Below are 21,261 nucleotides of genomic sequence, written 5' to 3' on the forward strand. Positions count from 1 at the left end.
AGTAGAGGCTGGCAGATGTTCTCACGCAAACATGGAATTCTTTTATAAAGAACAATAAAATTCTTCATGTGCTGTTCTATATGGAGGATATCTTATAAAAACATTATTCCTTTGCAGATTTATACAATTTATGTGCATCCAATTATATTTCTTTTCTTTTGGTTTAAAAAAATATTTCCATCGTAGTGGTCATCAGGCGGGGGTGAGAGTACCACAGAAATCTCCCACATTCCAATGACGAATCGCAAAATTTTTTTTTAAGCCCCGAGTGCTTCTTGCAAAGCGACCATGGGGATACCACAGCATCGTGAACACCACGGAAGTTCTTGCAATTAGCCCTTAGTGTCATCTGATGATTATTATCTTGAAAATAAATGTGAACTTTGGTTCCTGTACTACAGCGCATCAATGTACATTCTTATGGTTGAATGTAAAATTTAATGTGACCTGTGCAACATGTCCCAGCTTACCCAACAAGTACATTAACCTCACAGTTTATCCATCTACAAGGACTAACTCACCCAACAAGTACATTAACCTCACAGTTTATCCATCTACAAGGACTAACTCACCCAACAAGTACATTAACCTCACAGTTTATCTATCTACAAGGACTAACTCACCCAACAAGTACATTAACCTCACAGTTTATCTTACCTACAAGGACTAACTCACCCAACAAGTACATTAACCTCACAGTTTATCCATCTACAAGGACTAACTCACCCAACAAGTACATTAACCTCACAGTTTATCTATCTACAAGGACTAACTCACCCAACAAGTACATTAACCTCACAGTTTATCCATCTACAAGGACTAACTCACCCAACAAGTACATTAACCTCACAGTTTATCCATCTACAAGGACTAACTCACCCAACAAGTACATTAACCTCACAGTTTATCCATCTACAAGGACTAACTCACCCAACAAGTACATTAACCTCACAGTTTATCCATCTACAAGGACTAACTCACCCAACAAGTACATTAACCTCACAGTTTATCCATCTACAAGGACTAACTCATGCAACAAATACATTAACCTCACAGTTTATCCATCTACAAGGACTAACTCACCCAACAAGTACATTAACCTCACAGTTTATTCCTACAATCTACAAGGACTAACTCACCCAACAAGTACATTAACCTCACAGTTTATCCATCTACAAGGACTAACTCACCCAACAAGTACATTAACCTCACAGTTTATCCATCTACAAGGACTAACTCACCCAACAAGTACATTAACCTCACAGTTTATCCATCTACAAGGACTAACTCACCCAACAAGTACATTAACCTCACAGTTTATCCATCTACAAGGACTAACTCACCCAACAAGTACATTAACCTCACAGTTTATCCATCTACAAGGACTAACTCACCCAACAAGTACATTAACCTCACAGTTTATCCATCTACAAGGACTAACTCACCCAACAAGTACATTAACCTCACAGTTTATCCACTACAAGGACTAACTCACCCAACAAGTACATTAACCTCACAGTTTATCCATCTACAAGGACTAACTCACCCAACAAGTACATTAACCTCACAGTTTATCCATCTACAAGGACTAACTCACCCAACAAGTACATTAACCTCACAGTAATATCAAAGAAAAAGTTGCATTACACTCACTATGTCTTAAGTTCTAAAACCCATTATGAAGAATTTAGGTGAAGTTTCCTGTCGGTGACAGAGAAGCTACAAGGTTCGAGTCAGAACCACCAAAATTAATCTCTTAGTTCACCTACTGATGGCACACATGTCTGTGTGTATAATGTGTACACTTTGTATCATTTATTGATGTTGCGAGTCAGTAAGTAAGCAATGCAAGCAAGTGTGATCGTAAAATAATATGTAAGACAGGGATTACATATTCCTCTAAGTGGAGTTATATGTCATTCAATATTTACTAGAGTTCACTCTCAATGGATGTTTCTGTTCTTCTCAACTCAGCATACAATGATTCCCTTCAATTCTGTTCCTTCAACTTGCATACTCTCCTTCTCAGAACATACTGTACACCTACCTTTTAAACAACATGTCACACACAAGCAAGACACATTCTTCCCCTGCTACAATCTTTACAGCCATCACAGTTCATGCCTCCCATTTCAATATGGTCAAAGGCAAATTTATTTGGGTTTCTCCATTTAATTATCTGCACCATGCAGTAAATTGCTTCGTCTTACACAGGATACCGTAGGTCTAACTCTGGCTTAGTGAGCGAAACGTACACTGCAGATACTTCGTCATGGTATACAGTGTTAAACCCACCTGCTGGAGCGGGTATCATTAGACAGTAACCAATGTTGGTCTTCACAACACTGATGTTGGACGTCACAATGACATGATAGACCGTCTACCCTGGCCTGGAAACTAAGTCTTAATCGATAATGTCTTGATCCCTCATTCCACACAATGAACATTTTTGATATGTTAGATATATTTCCTACCAGACAGCACTATTTTGACCCACCAAGATGCACAACCAAAAAAGACTACCTATTTAAAAAATATTTTTTCTCCAGTTTGTGATGTACTGTATAATTATTTGCAAATTAGTTGAACAAAACCAGTAAGAGATCCGATTGTTTAGAACAGTCTCAGATCTTTTATTCAGCACCAGAATTGTGATCCTAGCATATCTAATAACAAAGTTATAGTAGTTTGAATGAAGATATTACAGGTGTTTGTCATAATTTGATGATGGTTGCCATGGAAAAGTTTCTATAATAAAAAAAATTGCATCGCTTTCAGACACAACATCCACACTGGTGATGAGCCCCATACACCACCCTAACAGCTTCTACTAATGGCGTTTTTCTACCCGATCAGTTTGGCTAACTCCTTAACTAGACCTCAACCAGTGGACGTGGAACTTTCTACGGCTCAGCGTCTACACAGCCTCACCTCTGTTCTGACTATGTTGGGTTCCTTCTCTTTGACTTCACAGAGTTTCTCGTATCATTCATTTATGTGGTTTTAGTCTGTCGTGCCCGGTACACAAAGGTGATATCTCCGTTAGCCGGAACAATTGGTGCACGGCACTTACGGGGATGAGAGATTTCCGGGTAACGAGACGACTCTCGAGGCTGGAAAAAAATCCCTCGTCCCTGGAATTTTCCGCGTAATGGAAAAATGTTCTCGGAAGTTACGGAAATTGCCCATTACCTCATCTCTCGAACCCAGGAAAATATCCTTCATCCCCGGACCGGAAAAATGTTCTCGGAATTTCCAGAAAATGCGCCTGATTTTCATCTCTCAAACCCAGAAGAAAAAAATTAAATAAAATCCCCATCCCTGGAATTTTCCGGTTATCGGGAAAATTTTCTCGGAATTTTCCAGAAAATTTGCCCCTCGGAAAATTTCAGTTCTGGCTATCGGAGAGTTCCGGGTTTGAGGGATTCCGGCTAACGGAGATATTACAGTACTGCCCTCTTCAGCAGATACTGTCATGCCTAGTACAGTACTGCCCTCTTCAGCAGATACTGTCATGCCTAGAACAGTACTGAACTCTTCAGCAGATACTGTACACAAACTGATACCACATGGTCATGTCAGGCCAGACCAAGTGTGGATTAAGTAATGTCTGGAACAGTGTGGTCCAGATTAGTAAAGTTTCACAAAACATTATGTATCTGGATTGTGACTCAAAAAGAAGTTTCAAAACTCTTGGTTTACACCAAAGTGGGCTTTTGGCAAGTCTATGAACAACATAACAATGACATAACCTGTTGTCACTCATATTAGCCAAATAAACCTAAATTTTTTTTATCAAAACTTAGAAAAAATGTACAGTAAAACAAATAACAGTCGAGTGAAATAATGACAATATTAAGAAGGAAAGTATAAGGGTGTCCAACAAACAAGTAAAGATGTAACTTAGAGCTGTTCATTATTACTCTCAAATGACTGAGGCAAATGTTTGGCCCTGAGGTGACATGAAACAGAAGAAAGCTACCTTGAGAGGGTTGACTGGTACAGGAGCTCCTTCTTGTACAAGTTCTGGTTCCATATCCAGAGGGAAGGTGGAGTACTCAGGGAGAGCATCACGGAGATACAGGAGTTCATCATCTAAGCGCTTCTCTAACCTCAGCACGTCAATGGTTTGAATGAGTGGAGAATACATCTCGTACATAATTTCAACACCTAAAAATAAATGAAACATACATTTAAGAACATGGATATACAAAGCCAAAGCACACAAAAAAGAACAAAAAAGTTGAGATAAACTGTTCTTAAAGGAACATTAAACACACAATTTAACAAGCTAAGCTATAATTAGTTTATTCATCAAACTCTTCCCCAGACAACAAAGTCCCTTCTTTCATCATACTGGACTCACTTGTTTCTATCTTAGAGCATAAGTGCCATAGTCATTAAAGGGAAGTACAGGAGGTGGATGTAGACACCACTAGAAGAAATTTTGCTCAAAGAAAACTTTCTTCTGTAGTCCTCATAACACTGGTCTGTGTATCTCAACCTGATGTTATGGGATGTGGGCCATGGCACACACACTCCTGACCCATTTCTTACCAATAATAGTACAAGATGAGGTGAGCACATTACATTTTAGTAGTACTGTACATTAAAACCTCCATAGTTCAGAATAATTGGGTCTCTATCCATGTCTAAGAACTGAAAAAAAAAAAGACAAATTGAAGAAAGGAAAAGGTGGCTGGAAGCTCAGGAAAGGTGTAGAAAGCAACACACGATGTAGGTTTGTCAATGGTGGCTGAAAAAACTTATATATTCATTATGTAATGTACTGTTCCAGACAAGTAGAGGAAGAGTGTGATTTTGAATACTTACTCATACAAGGGTAAAGGTGATGCACTTGAATGTAAGGAATTACAGGGACCTGAAGCTGTTAGTTTAAGTTATGAAAGCTTTAGAAACAGGGCCGGATTCAGGAGTGGGCAAAGTGGGCAGCTGCCCAGGGGCCTCCACAATCTGGGGGCCTCCACATGTGCGGTAATAGCTATATCAGGGCTGGTCGACTTGAAACCACATGAATGACTCCAGTCATGTCTCACTTTTGTGTGTGTGTGTGTGTGTTGGGAATTTGTACACTATCAATAAATATACAGTTAAATAAAAATTTCTCAATGTTCTAATTTCCTCAATATAACTGCATATGGCTTCAAAACTCTCCAAAGAAGTGTTCAAATTTCAAAATTTTCCCGGGGGGCACTGTAAGCCCCCCGGAACTCCCAGATGTTTAGGCTTGCTTCACTCGCCACCCCACCCTCTTGGGTAGTTATAATGAGGGGGGCCTTCACAAAGAGGCTGACCATGGGCCTCCACAGGTTTAAATCCGGCACTGTTTAGAAAGTGAGATTGAGAAGATAATGAGGAGAGGACATAAACAAGATGCAGTTTGGGATTATGTCAGATAGAGGGACAACAAAGGCAATATTTATGGCCAGGCAGCTACAAGAGAAATATGTAGGGAAAGAGAGAGAACTGTTCTACATTTTGAAGACTGAGAGAAGACATTTAACAGGGTATCCCATGAAGTAGTTAAGTGGGTAATGAGAGAGCTAGGAGTTGAGGAGTACCTTAATCCAAACAAGGTACTCCTCGACCCCAAGTTGTTGGAGTGGTTATGGCATTATGCGAGGGCTGAAAAACCTCTGTGAGAGTAAATGGTGAGGAATGTGAGATAAAAGTAGGAGTCCATCAGGGGTCTGTCTTGGGCCACTTTCTATATACAGTGGTCCCTCGGTTAACGAGATTTCGGTTAACGAGTTACCTTCCATAAGATTCTTAACTTTGGTTAACGAGCAATCCCTTGGTTAACGAGTTTCTTACAAGCCGACCTCAACATGTTTTCGCTTGCAATTGGCGGTCCACCAGCTGTAGTATTAGTCCGCCAATACAATAACCGGTTCTAGGGCTTATATTCCTTAAATTTTAGTAAATATCAAGAAGTTTATACTATTCAATAATTTTAAAAGTTTAATATTATATTTTTTAGTCATTTTAACAATTATTGAACACAATTTAAAGTAAGGAAACTAGTTTTATGCGCGCCATCCAGCCTGTCAACACACCAAAGAGGTGCCAGTCTCTCTGTCTTTTCAGTGGAGGTAACATCTTGCTTGAGACCCCCTTCAACTAAACGCTTTTTTCCGTGTTTGCAAGCAAATTATTGGTCATTTTGAAATGTATTTTACATATTAACAATATATAATGCAGTGCAGTGTTGATTTAAAGAAAATAATCTTGAATTACACCAAGAGAACTAAAATTTTATGGGCAAAATGGCGCCATGGGGTGACTTCTCTTCCACCCCAATGCCTTCTCTTCTCCCTTCTCCTCCACCCCCATTCTAATTCCTATCATCATCATCCAGGGGCCTTCTACATACACACCTCAAAGTAGGTGTAATTTTCTACCCTTTTTGTTGAATTTAGGCAATTTTCGGTGAGATGGAACCAATTACCCAAAAACCCATTGAAACAATGGTTTCGATTAACGAGTTTTTCGGTTAACGAGCAACCTTCTAAAACGGATTGTGCTCGTTAACCGAGGGACCACGTATCATGATGCTGGAGGCAATATCATGAGACTTAGGACTGGCCTGCCCCCCGAGTTGTTGTATGCTGATGACTTAATGTTAATAGCAGAGAGCGTTGAAGAGGCAGTGGAGAAATTTAGGAAATGCAAGGATGGAATAGAGGCAAAAGGCCTGAGAGTGAATGTGGCAAAAGTACAGTAGTATTGATTAGTGGTGCGGGTGAGGGACCTGTGATGGGGAGTGGCCATGTGCTGTTTACAAGAAAGGTCTTGGTAGGAATTCAATAATATGCAACAAGTGCGGAAGGTGGGGACACAAGAGGTGGAGTTGGGCAGACTGCAAGATGTTGCCGACTTTTAAGTGCTCTGTATGTGCGGCGGTCCATTTTTTTTTCTATAGGGATTAGCCCACCAGGGCACAGGTCACTGACCCACAAGGGGCCTGGAGGGCGAAAAATGTAATAATAATGATGATAATAATAATGATGATAATAATGATGATAATTATTATTATTATTATTATTATTATAATAATAATAATAATAATAATAATAATAATCATAATAATAATAATAATAATACTAATAATAATCATAATAATAATAATAATATTATTATTAATAATAATAATAATTCATAGTAAATAAAATTATAATATAAAATACAAAATAAAATAAAAATTATAATAATAATAACAAAGAACCATAAAGAAATACAAAAATTAAAACAAATCAAAAGTGAGAAACATTATATGTACAGTATGTTGTGTTGTCAATAGTAAGAGAAACAATTGAGACCCTGCATCTGTGTGTAAATGAGACAGAAAGTCAGATCAGCAACCTGGGACTTGGTCACAATTTTTGTGTTGCCTTATGGCAGCAGGGTCTACCATTAGACAACACATTATGCTTCCAATATCTTCCCAGGCGGTGGTACCTCCCTGTTTGGTACCTATTTCATGGGTCAGTGAATGCAGTCAAATACAGTACTGGCCATGCTGTCTTCTTGTGTACTGAAGGCTTAGTATTGAGTGTGCTGTATACACACTGTTCCTAATGGACAGCCATGGGACCCACTTTTACAGGTGCTGGTAACCATGTGCCCACAACAAGGCTGGAGAAACTCAACATTGGGGATATATTCCTGGACTGTGTTGAAGAGTTCTGTTACCTGGGTGACATGATCAGTGCTGGTAGGGGCGATGAAGCCTATTTTGTTGCAAGAGTCAGACGTGACTAAAGGAATTTTAGGGAGCTGCTGCTTCATTGACAGTAAGAGGGCTTTCCCTCTGAGTGAAAGGAAGAGTGTGCATGTGTGTGTGGCTAGTGTGACAAGTGTGATCTTGTATGGCAGTGATTCATTGGCAGTTAAAGTGGATGACATAAGTAGACTTGAGTGAGCTGAAATGAGAATGGTGAGTTGCATGTGTAATGTGACACTGAAAGACAGAAGGCTGTTTAGAGCTTAGAAGGCAATTGGGTATTGAGAGTATTGACCAAGTTCTGGGAAAAGGCAAGCCGAGACGGTTTGGGCATGTGGAGAGAATGGATGAGGCCAACTAGGTCATAAGATGCGTGAGCGAAAATATGAAAGAGGAGAGCCAAGGATAAGCCAAACATGACATGGGGAAAGGTATTAAGACACGACTTTCGAATTAGAACCTGACATGAAAGACTACAAGAGACGGTGCAGCATGGAGAGCTACCATCAAGTAAGCCACCTAAGTGTGGAAAATGGCCCAAAAAACAATGATGGTGATGATGTGTGCCATGATGCTGTTGTATTTTTAATAACCTTTTGTAGTGTTTAACATCGCTGCTCTCTCTTGCATGTGCAGTACCATTTGTACACCCACTGTCCGAACATAATATTTTTAACTCGTTTTATCTTCTGTTCACTATGGCTTTTTCTCGATCCTCAAGTATCATTGTGTCAACAAGTTTTAAATCAGCTATACTATGGAATATACATTTTCCTAAGCGTAGACTAACCTAACCATTTTATCACATTAGTTTTCAATTTCCAGAAATAAAGGCGTTAGTTGATCCAAATACACCTGACCTTACGTTTTGGCATATGAGGTCATGAAGTAGATTTTGTAAAAAATTTCTTACAAAGGTACCCTTTTACATGCTGGTTGAGGATACAGTAAGTCCTCGCTTAACGTCGGCCCCTTAATGTTGGTTCGGTACTACGCTGCTAAACTTAAGAGACCAAAAATTTGTTTAGCGTCCCGGTGACTCGGTACAACGTCGTTTGAGTCGCCACAGACTACTTTTCACCTTTTTCACAATATGTATTTAGGATGGTGTGTGCATGTAAATGAGAAAATAAATTAAGAAAGTTACTACAGCTGCTCCCCAACTTACGACGGGGTTAGGGACCGACATCCAGGTTGTAAGTCGAAATGGTCCTAAGTCGGAAATGCTTAAATAATACATAGAAAATCTAAAATGGGTGTCTCTTTTTCTTCTCAACACCACAAAACACTCAATTTTAAGCTTGCCAGCCATTTTAAAGTGAATTACAGATGACAATTTTGTATGTGTGCTGACTTTGGGACTCGAAAATACGCAATTTGACCATATTTTGGTACGACTGAGGCAGGTCGTAAGTGTGGGTGGACGTAAGTCGAGTAGGTCGTAAGTCGGGGGAGGAGCTGTGTATCTACCAAAAAATAAGTTGAAAAACATGTACAGTACTTAAATGTACTTAAGGGACTAAAATTTTGATCTCTTGTACAAAATATATGATGTCTATACAGTGGTCCCTCAATTAACGAACACAATTGGTTCCACAGAGTCGTTTGTTAACCCAAAATTTTGTTAACTGAATCCATTGTTTCAATGGGATATTGGGTAATTGGTTCCAGTTCACAGAAAAGTACAGGTATATACAAAGTAAAGCCAAAAAATGCATAAAGTCAGAAACTCTCCTTAATCACCCTTAAATCACTATACAGTATACAGTAGTACCCCGATTTACGCAGTCAATTGAACCCACAGGGTACCGCGTAAAGTGAAATCCGCACAAAGTGAACAACAGAACATATGGGATTAATTCCAATAGAGACTGGCCCGACCCCCAAACTCCACTTTTTGACGACACACAACTATGTTGTAGTAAAAATATTATCTTAACTTTATGATGGTATGCACACACAATTAATATAGAAGAGGTTAGGTTAGGAAAAATAAAGGTTAGGTTAGGAAAAATAAAGGTTAGGTTAGGAAAACTAAAGGTTGGGTGTAACACTTACGTTAGTAGAAGAGATGGGTCGGCATACAGGGATGGAGGCTGGTTCCGAGGCAGAGGGCAGATTACTGGCCCTCAAGTGAATCACCATTACTAGGTGCATCACCATCACTATCAGTTATAGTTGTCAGGGCTTCCCTGACAAATCCCTCAAAGTCACTTTCACTGTCACTATCACTGGCTCTGGCTGGCTGTGGTGGGTTGCGGGAGAAGAACTCGGTAATGCTTTTTTGACGGCTAGTGTTGATGTTGTCTTGATACACCGTGATGTACGGCTCCATAGCCTGCACCAGCTGGGCATGGAAGACTTCATAGCGGTCATCGTCATGGTCGTTGGAAAGGAAGAGCTTCAATTTCTCTGCACACTCGATGGCACCCTTAATATGACTATGCGTTAACTTGTGTTCTTCCGAGATTGACCCACCATCTTCCTCTTCACTGACGTGATCATCTTCCAACATCTCGTCGGCAGTCACTTCAGGATCTCTGATCACCTCCAGGATGTCTTCGTTGGTGGTCTCGGAGAAGCCTTCAGCTGTAATACTGTGCGCAGCTTCTCTTGCAAGGTCCAATGCCACTGTCACAGGTTGACTCCACCTCTCACCTGGTATGCCATGCAACACATGCCTCCATGCGTGACGAATCGTAGCTATAGACAGCTGATCCCATGCCTCCACCAAGAAGTCTACAGCTTGTTTGACGTTAAATTTCTTCCAAAACTGTTTGACGAGAACTTCTTGAGTCACCACCTCTTGTTCCTTGTCCTCGTCGCTTTTACTCTCGCAGTCGGTGTCACCCAGCTTACGGAACTCATCCTTGGTGTTGGTACAGTCATTCAGGAGCTTGAATTTCTTTGCCGAGTATACAGCTTTAACATTGCAGATCAACTCCTGGTCCATGGGCTGGATTAATGACGTAGTGTTGGGAGGAAGGAAGACCACTTTTACGTTGGGGTGACGATCCATAAGTAGGGGCGAGTGTCCTGGTGCGTTGTCAAGGAACTACAAAATCTTGAATGGAACATTTTTTTGCTCGCAGAATTTCTTCACGTCGGGAATGAAACAGTCATCAAACCAGGAGAGTGACAGAGCAGAGAACATCCACGCCTTGCGTGCGGTCAGCCAGTGGACATTAATCTTGCTCATGTCCACGTTCTTGTAGGCGTGCGGCTTGCGGGCTGTGTGAATCACCGATAACTTTGGTTTACAGGTACCGGAGGCATTGGTGGTAAAGAGGACGGTGATGCGCTCCTTCTGCAACTTCCGACCCCAAACCTTGCTGGCAGACTGGACAACAAAGGTCTTGGTAGGCAGCTTTTTCCAAAAAAGGCCGGATTCGTCCATGTTGAACACCTGGTCATCAGTGAACTGCCCTTCCTCCATAACCTCACGTAAGAACGGAGGAAAATCTCTAGCCACCACACGGTCAGCACTCGCTTCTTCACCACCAATGTTGATGTTGGTGATATTGTTCCTCCTCTTAAACCTATGCAGCCAACCAGAGGAAGCATTGAAGGGTTTGGGCTCTGCAATTCCCATCTTACGTGACACAGCTGCATACAGTTCACGTGCGTACTCTTGAACAGATCGCGTGTCCACCGCCATGTTGCGTCGCGCCTGACGAATCAAGTAACTCACCAGCAAATTTTCCACCTTTAGCAGCACCTTGTTCTGGCAATACTTGATCATTGAGGCACCTGCAGACTTTGTGATTCTCATGTGCTCTTTGATCTTGGCTGCATCCTTCTTAATAGTACGAATCGTAGATTCGTTCACTCCATGCTGGCGCGCGAGATCAGCTTGACGTGTTCCTTTCTCCAAATCTTGAATTATCTGATATTTCACTTCGTAGCTTAGGGAACGGCATATCTTCTTTGGCTTAGGGCGGCTGGGTCCAGGTAAGGAAAGGTTTCTCTCTGGTGGCGGTGGTCCGGCGGAAGCCATTTCACAGAACAATGGATGCACGTATACACGGTGTGGCCTGGAGGGATGAAACTGCCGCGGTTAGGTCAAGCGTCGTCTTTCCTCCCTCCCTCCCGCGGGTGGACACGTCATATTACTTTAAACCAATTACAGCTAGCAGCGGAGGGAGGTAGGGATGCATGGTCAATCACAGTCCGATACATCATATGATGTCACTGATAACGCAACAGACACATGCACTGCGCAACCTTACCGCGCGGCTTGCGGAGGCAGGAGCAGGCGGGAGGGGCGAATCTAAAAATAGCGTCGAGCCAGACACTCTGCGCGTATATGGGTAGATGAACCGCAGAAAGTGAAAGTTCGGTTCTGGCGAGGCACCGCGTAAATGAGAAAACGCGGAAAGTGAGACAGCGTAAAGCGGGGTAATACTGTACAGTATATACATACATATACACTAGAACTCTTAAATCACTACTGTAATGTGATACAGGTGATTAATTTTTATCTCTTGTGCAAAATATATGACATTTATATTCAAATTATTTGCTGCCTTGCAAGGATTCCAGTAATGCAAATTATATTCTCCTAACTTTAGTTTGTGATATTATATAAGATAAAAACTTTAAGTATAAAACCACCAAACCCTGGCTGGGAGTGGGGGGGGGGGAAGGGGAGGTGACAGTGACATGTTTGACAGTTGGCACAGAAGGTCTAGTGAAGTATTTATTTGTTTATTTATGTCCTTTAGATTCAAATTTTGTTTTTTGCTTATAAAATGTCACAGAAGTGACCGGGGAGAATATAATTTACATTGCTGGAATTCTTATAAGATAGTGATTAATTTGAATATAAACATGCTATAGTTTGCACTAGACAAAATTTTTTTTAATCATTTTGTACATTATTTTCATTACATGCACAGTACAGCTTTGCCCTTAGGACAGTGTGTGCATGTAAATGAGTTCAATAAATGAATAAAGTTACATATATGAGCAAAAAAAATTTGAAAAACTTTATGTAGACAGAGCTTGGATGGCTAAATTTTAGAATGATCAATAATTTTAATATAAAAAATGCCAAAATATTCAAGAACACAACTTTCTTGATATTTACTCCACTGGAAACGAATGTAAACATAGAACTGATTACTGTATTGGCGGACTAGCCGATCAGCCGATGTGTACAACAAAGCGTGTTTCTCCTAAGGCTGTCGTTAATCGAAGTTTTGTTCGATAATGAAACTGAAAATCCTTATGGGAGCTAATTCGTTAACTGAAATTTTGTTAATTGAACCGTTCGTTAATCAAGGGACCGCTGTATTCATACCATTCGCTGTCTTGCAAGGATTCCAGCAATGCAATTTATATTCTGTTAACTTTAGTTTGTGACATTTTATAAGAAAAAACTTTAAGCCTCAACCACCTTCAATCTTGCCGGAAGTGTGGAGGGGGAGGTGATGTATTATGACAGCTGGCCAACCAAGGTTACCTAGTGGTATTTATTTATCTGTCATGTTAGAGGAGTTTTAAGTTTTTCTCTTATAACTCTCAATGAGTGTGACTTTATAGTAATACATACAAGCACCTCACCGGGCATCACACAAGGAGCTTTGAATTTCTGTATATGTAATGTATTTCATGGGGCAAAGGGAGGCTTAGGAACGTAACTTCCGTATTTTATCTATTTCTTATGGGGAAAATTGATCCGCTTAACATAATTTAGTATAATGTCGCGTTTACAGGAACGTAACCCCGACGTTAAGCGAGGACTTACTGTATAGGCAAAAACATAAAATTGTATTAATTACTATTAATTAATCACCCTTGAAATAATTAAAAACCTCAAAAATATCTAAACCGTCAATTATGCTGTGCCTTTAAGTTTTAAATCTACTAATACTGTATACATTTTCTTAAGAATTAAACTAACTTTACCATATAACCTCACTTACAGTGAAGTCTCGATAATTCGCGGTTTAGGTACCAGAAGATATCGGGAATCATCAAAACGGGAATTACAGTTTTAATGTGCAAGAGTATAGAAATGTATTGCTTAGTGATAGAGCAATAGATGTATTATAAATCTTGTTTTGTTCATCCAAGGTTTGGTAAAGGTTGCAAAGATGTGATAGATTGCCAGAGTGGTGTGATAAGTGGGACCCGTCATCTAGTTGGTCTAGTGGAGGGATCACTCAGGTGAAATATATGTCTTAAAGAAACTTTTTGGTGTACCATTGGGGCTACAGTCCAGTACCCTATAAAGTAGTACCTATTGTAATACGTGCACAGATCAATATAGGGATTCTCTATTTCATGGTCCCACTCTCACAATATATCAAAGGTACAATGTATGCATTGTTTGGGAGAGCGTCAAGGCCAGGCATGCGTCATCCTGGAGGACTACTCCTGCACAGGGTACTGTAGAGTATTTTTATACAGTACTCTACTACATATAGATGAGTGTGTAATTCAGAGACTGGTATTCTAACATCTTATCTTTTTATCGATGTACAAAGTAATTTCTCTTACCCTGATGATCAATAACATTTCGAAGAATAAACCAAGCTCGTAGACCTGTTCCTCCTCGCTGAATACAGATCCCTACAAAACGATTTGTTTTACCAGATGCATTAATGTCTGCCACTGTGACAGCCATGATGGATCCTGAAAGAGACAACATACTTGTAGTGATTACACAAACCTAAATACTGTAGTCATCTTCTATTATATACAGTATACAGTAGAGTCGGGATGTATCGCGAGATAGGGTCCAAGGATGTTCGCCATGTATAATTAAGTACATGTAATCAATGGGGAAAATAGGGTTAGGTTCAAGAGGCCAATAAAAGTGACTAAACTTGACTTAACGAGTTTATTTTCTTACTAACTAAAGCACCAATGAACACTAGACTCGGGAACACCACCCTAGACCCCGTTGTGGGGTGATGACCTGTGCCAAGGTGGGCAATTTCCCGAAAAGAAAAGGAACACTAGACTCGGAAGCTGACTCGCCATCCCGGGAACACCAGACTCGGCAGCAGACGCCACACTACCACCCTCACTTGACAATTCCACACCTACAAAAATGAACATGGTGAGGCATGGTGAGGCTACAAGTGCAGATAAAGAAGGAGCAGCAAAGTTTGTAGTGGACTTTAACAAACTGGTGGATGAAGAAAATTATCTTCCACAGCAAGTGTTCAATGTGGACGAAACTGGGCTGTTCTGGAAGAAAATGCCCAAAAGAACATTCATCACCAGAGATGAAGCCTCTTTACCTGGGCATAAACCCATGAAGGACCGACTCACTCTATTGCTTGGTGCCAATGCTTCAGGGGATTTCCGACTGAAGCCTATGCTTGTCTACCACTCTGAGAACCCCAGGGTGTTCAAACAACAAAATTCAAACAACAAAAAGTGGTAAGAACAAAGCTTGGAGTTTATTGGAAGTCCAACCGTAAGGCATGGGTGACAAGACAGCTCTTTAATGAATGGGCTGTTGATGTGTTTTCCCCTTCTGTCAAGAGCTACCTAACCACCAATAAACTTCCTTTAAAGGCTCTTCTCCTCATGGATAATGCCCCTGGTCATGACCCTCAACTTGCCAGCACTTTGGAGTCTCAATTTGACTTTGTGAAAGTGTTGTGTTTGCCTCCCAACACTACATCAATCATACAGCCAATGGACCAGAATGTGATCAGCATTTTCAAGAAGTTGTACATGAAGAAAATGTTTAGGAGGTGTCATCAGGCAACTACCACTGATCCTGATCTAACACTGTCACAGTTCTGGAAGACACAATTCAACATCCTGGAGGCTGTAAAATTGATTGTGTCATCATGGCAAGAAGTCTCCACTAGATCCCTCAATTCTTCATGGAAAGCACTGTGGTCATCAGTAGTCCATGATTTTGAGGGACTTGAGGAAGAAGCAGAGTTGGGCCAGGAGATTGTGTCCATTGGTCAGTCATTGGGCCTCGAAGTGGAGGAGGATGATGTGGAAGAGCTTGTGATGTCTCATGAGCAGGAACTTACTCCTGAAGACTTGCAGCAACTGGATGAGATGTTAGAGGCTGACAATGGTGAGGAGGAAAAGGAAAGTGATGACCATATGTCTACTTCAGAGTTGAAAGATGTTGTTGATCGCTGGGAGAGGTTCAGGAAACTGGCTTCAAGGCACCCAGATGTGGAAAAATCAGAACTAGCTTTGTGTAATGTTGAGGACACAGTGGTCTCCTTCTTCAAACATCAGTTAATGAGGAGGAGGAGAGATGCCCCACAGACAAAAATTGACAGTTTCTTCACTAAAAGGCAGCGGGAACAAGATGCTAGCCCTCACCCTTCCACTTCAAGGAGAGAGGATGTTCATGGTGGAGAATCTGTCAGTCCAGAGGTTCCTGACATTTTCATGGAAGGTGACTCACCTTCCTAGAAGCAGTAAAATGCTTCTCCTCCACCTCCACTTCCTTCTCTTCTCCCTTCTCCTCCTCCACCTCCCACTTCAAATTCCCATCATCATCATCATCCAGGAGCCTTCTACATACACACCTCAAAGTAAGTGTACTTTACTACCTTTTTTGTTGACTTTAGGCAATTTTTGGTGAGCTGGAACTAATTACCCAAAAACCCATTGAAACAATGGTTTCGGTTAACGAATTTTTCGGTTAACAAGCAACCTTCTAGAACGAATTGTGCTCATTAACCGAGGGACCACTGTATATATACACACAGTGGACCCTCAGTTAACGAACACAATTCGTTCCACAAGGTCGTTCGTTAACCAAAATTTTTTTTTAACCGAAACCATTGTTTAAATGGGATTTTGGGTAATTGGTTCCAGCTCACCGAAAATTACATACAAAGTAAAAAAAAAAAGCAGTAAAGTACACTTACTTTGAAGTGCGTATGTAGAAGGCTCCTGGTTGATGATGATGATGGGAATTAGAAGTGGGGGTGGAGGAGAAGGGAGAAGAGAAGGAAGTGGGGATGGAAGAGAAATCACCCCATTCTTCATGCCATCATTTCACCCATAAAATTTTAAGTTCACTTGGTGTAATTCAAGATTATTTTCTTTAAATCAACACTGCACTGCACTATATATTGTCAATATGTAAAATAAATTTCAGAATGACCAATAATTGTACTGTAAAAACGTAAAAATAGTTTATGTTCAAGAGACCCACAAGCAAGATGTTTCCTCCACTGAACAGAGATACAAACTGAGGCCTTGGTGGGTGAGTGAAGTGGCTGATGAGCGCACCAAAAGCTAGTTCCCTGTACTGCAATTATGTTTAATAAGTGTTAAAATGACTAAAAAATTTAATATAAAACTTGGAAAATTATTGAATAGTACAACCTTCTTGATATTTACTCCAATTTTAACGAATATAAGCCCTAGAACCGATTTCTGTATTGGTGGGCTAATCTTCCAGCTGGTGAGCAAGCCAAAGCATGTCGAAACATTTTCGTAAGAATTTCGTTAACCGAATTTTTGTTCGTTAACCGAAATAAAGATTCTTATGGAAGGTAATTCGTTAACCGAAATTTCGTTAACCGAGGCATTCGTTAACTCAGGGACCACTGTATACAGCATAGTCTGGGTTTACGCAGTTAATTAAACCCATGGAGGTCCGCGTATAAAGCAAAACGCGTAAATAAAATAACAGAACATATGGGATCAATTGAAATAGAGACTGGGCCGACCGCTAGACTACCCTTTTTTAGGCTATCACCGACACAATACTGTACTGTACTGTACATTGTAGTAAAAATAACATCTTAATTTTATGATGGTATGCACACACAATGAATATTTAAGAGAAATATAAAAAATATTAGGTTTTTTAACACTTACGTTAGTAGAAGAGATGGCTGGGAACACGGGGATGTGCCCGAGTGTCGACCGCCATGTTTCTTCTTGATTGACGAATAATATAGCTTACCAAACAACTCTCGGTCTTCAGCAGCACCTTATTGTGGCAATATTTCACCAGCGAGGCACCTACAGACTTGGTAATGTTCATGTGTTCATTGATTTTGCCGGCATCCTTCTTGTTCGTGCGGATCGTCGATTCATTCACTCCATATTGTCTGGCCAGATCCACCTGCCTGGTGCCTTTTTCTAACTCCTGAACGATCTTGTACTTAACCTCATAGCTTAAGGCGTGTCGCACCTTCTTGGGCTTGGGCCAGGTAGTTCAGGGCTTCTCAGGGGTGGTGGGGGTCCAGCGGTAGCCATTGTGTAGAAAGAAAAAACAAAACAGGTTCCCGGGCACGAGCGAGTATAAGCGGGGACAGTGAGACTGGCGCGGCCAAGGTCATCAGCCTGGTGGTAGGGGCATGCAAGGTTAATAGACCAATCACAGAGCGCAGCGGAGGGGGTGAGTGGGTGGTAAGGATGCGTGGCCCAATCACAGTCCGCGACATCATCGGCACGAGTCTGACGTCAGCGGTGACGTCAGCGCCCAGCACCTTGCCCGCCGCATAAATTAAGGAATGTACCGCAAAACTAATAATTGTCGCGTCTGGACAGGTGCCGCGTAAATGGCCAATCGTGTATAAAATATCCGCGTAAGCCCAGGCTATACTGTACACACAGTAATATTTTCGTTAGCCAGAATCCTTCAAACCCGAAAATCTCCGATAGCTGGAAATGAAATTTGCTCGGAAAATCATTCCCAAGGCTGGGAAAAATTTTCCTGGGTTGAAAATCGAGAGCATTTTCTGAAAATGTCTTGAATAAAGATGAACGCTAAAGTATTTTGGGGGGGACTTGACCTGACTCAATGTCAGGTGGAGGTAGGGTGGGGGATTAGTGGTCTCATATTACTGTCCTTCTGATGGAATGTCAGGTCACCCTTTCTTGGGTGTATAAACACGAAACCTAAAGTATATTTAGGGAGATTGTGATAAGTATAAGTATAAATGAGCAAAGTTGTATCCCTTCAACATTACATAACATAACATTTTAAAATATGGAGTGAGTAAGCAGAAAGGCGTGGGTGATTAGAGAGATGGAGTGTTAAGGAGTGGTAACATGCACCAGTGTTGCCAAGTGATAAGCTCCTCAACAGCTGATCTTTTATTCACCTCCATTCAGTCATACAACAAGACCCTCACTGGATGCTTGTTGTCTTAATTCCCGTGTGTGTGTTTTTTTTACCTTGCCAAGCACATTGTAGGTTTTGAATTAGTTGATGAAGAGTTTGTTCAGGAGTCAGATGGTGAGGTGACATGCCAAGACACTTACACAGCACACACATTAACAGCACTACTAATCCATTGTCTTATAACATTTTACATTATAATTTATATTTCAAAATTATTGATACATGATAGCTTGACAGGACTACTTTTGCATTTAGACAACTGATCAATGAATAAAACAGGGCATGTGGAGACTCATTATACATTAGTGATGTCACAAAGCTTTGAACCTTTACTCAAATGTACTAAGATATGGTAATTACTAAAATTATTATGCATGGTGCAAAATAATGGATGTTTATACTCAAATTGATCGCTATCTTACAAGAACTCTATTAATACAAGTTATATTCTCGTAAGACAAATCAATTACACTTTATAAGCGTTAGACTATTCTCCGTGGTGGGGGGGTAAAAGTGACCACGCCACGGATCGTCTCACTGTTTGTCCACTCTTCACGATACAATATTGTTTATTTGTTTTTCATTAATTAGTAGATATGTTACTGTAATAATCTGTGCTTATTAATACATGTATCCTTCATATACAATACAGTATAGTACTATGTATATACAGTACCTCATAGGTAAAACATAATGTCATTCACGACATTCAGGTCATAAAACCCACTAATCCCCACCCAACACTGGGTGACCTGACGTTGCATCAGGTCAGGTTAGTAACGTGACCTAATAATCTCCCACCCAACCTTCGTGACACGTGTTAAGACATGATTAGTTATGTATTACTACAGTCAATTGAGTGAAGTGTGTAACAGATGTGACCGATCACCCAAGAGACTAACGAACTGATCAGTAGTGAAGAGGATAAAAGAAACAGTTCTGTTCACGCCTGCATCATATAGAGCTTTTGTTTTAAATATATTTATTTAACCAAACTTTTAGATAAAGTATTCAGGATTATTTTGATGAAAAATAAATGGTATGTCTAACAAAATTATATCTGATTTTACTGACTCCAGTATCAACATTTCATACGTTTTTTTTTTTATATATATAAAAGAATGGAATTCCCATCATTATATCACATAGAAATATTTTGTTTAAGGATATCTTATTGGAAATGTTTTGTAGAGAATTTATTAAGGATCAATATGGTAACAAGTTCATCTCCCTATCACAGCATTTGCCATGCTTGAGTGAGGAAGGGGTGACTATGCAACCCTCCCCCTTACCCCCAAAAAGGTTCATCTACCACGCCCCACCATCACAGCTCCAACACCACTCACATACCCCTAACAAGGGAATTAAGACAGCAGACATAAGGAGTGAGGGTCTTATTGTGTGACATATTTGCGTGAGTGTGACTGTGAGTTAAGTATCAGCTCTTGAGGAGTGCTTGGCAACACTCATTTCCACTCCATCTCTCTAATCACCCACACCTTTCTGCTTTCTAACTCCATATTTTAAAATGTTATGTAATGTAATGTTGAAGGGATACAACTTTGCTCATTTATACTTATACAGTACAGTAAAACGTCGATATAACGCAAGATACGTTCTAAGAGAGGCCGCTTTAAATCAAATTCGCACTAAATCAAAGTGTTGTTTCAATGAAAAAATTTAGTTTGGTACTTGAGAGAAAGACAAAATACTAAAAAGACTGAGAGTCTACCCAGATGCACCTCAGCCCATCTCCTAAAATAAACAAAACATTGTTTTTTGTAGTATTATGTTAAAACAAACACTCATAAGTCAACACAACTAAACTAGTCTGTTCACTAGGATCAGCTGATGGGAAGATGGGGGGGGTGATATGTTTGACAGTTGATGCCAAGGTCGAGTGCTTATTTATTTATCAGTCCTTAAGAGTGACTAAGTTTGTCTCTTATAAAATGTCACTGAACTGACATGGGAGAATATAATTAACATTGCTGGAATTCTTATAAGAGAGTGATTAATTTGAATATAAACATGGTATAATTTGCATTAGACAAAAATTTTAGTAATCATTTAGTACATTATTTTGAGTACATGCACAGTACAGCTTTGCCCTTAGGACAGTGTAGTGTGCCCAGAGAAACATTAGGCGCGAATTTTAAAATACGATGCGCCAGATTGACTCGCGGAAAATAGGAAAGATTCGCTTTAAATTAAAACATTGTCCTTAATTGTGGGTGTTGCTTTAATTCAATAATCATAAATTGAATCGCTTTAAATCGACGTTCTATTGTACTTACCATAATCTCCACAAAATACTTCAGGTTTCGTGTTTATTCAAGACATCTTCAGGTACACGAGACCCACTAATCCCCCACAGCTCCATGGGAGTGGAAAACAACAGTCTTTGCTGTAACACACTACTTCATTCATGCCC

General features: G+C 40.3%; 1 protein-coding gene across 1 annotated transcript in view; it reads right to left on the reverse strand.

Moving 5' to 3' along the window:
* The window catches only part of LOC121858935 (39S ribosomal protein L19, mitochondrial-like), a 54,499-nt gene that overhangs the window by 17,545 nt on the left and 15,693 nt on the right, over positions 1–21,261 (reverse strand). The window contains exons 4-5 of the mRNA XM_042355589.1: positions 14,249–14,383; positions 3,983–4,170 (exon numbers count right to left, since the gene is read on the reverse strand). Coding sequence (XP_042211523.1) covers positions 3,983–4,170; positions 14,249–14,383 — 323 coding nt within the window. The remainder of the gene's footprint in view (positions 1–3,982; positions 4,171–14,248; positions 14,384–21,261) is intronic.

The sequence above is a fragment of the Homarus americanus genome, unplaced genomic scaffold, assembly GCF_018991925.1.
Source record: "Homarus americanus isolate GMGI-L3 unplaced genomic scaffold, GMGI_Hamer_2.0 scaffold8226, whole genome shotgun sequence".
Lineage (NCBI taxonomy): Eukaryota > Metazoa > Arthropoda > Malacostraca > Decapoda > Nephropidae > Homarus > Homarus americanus.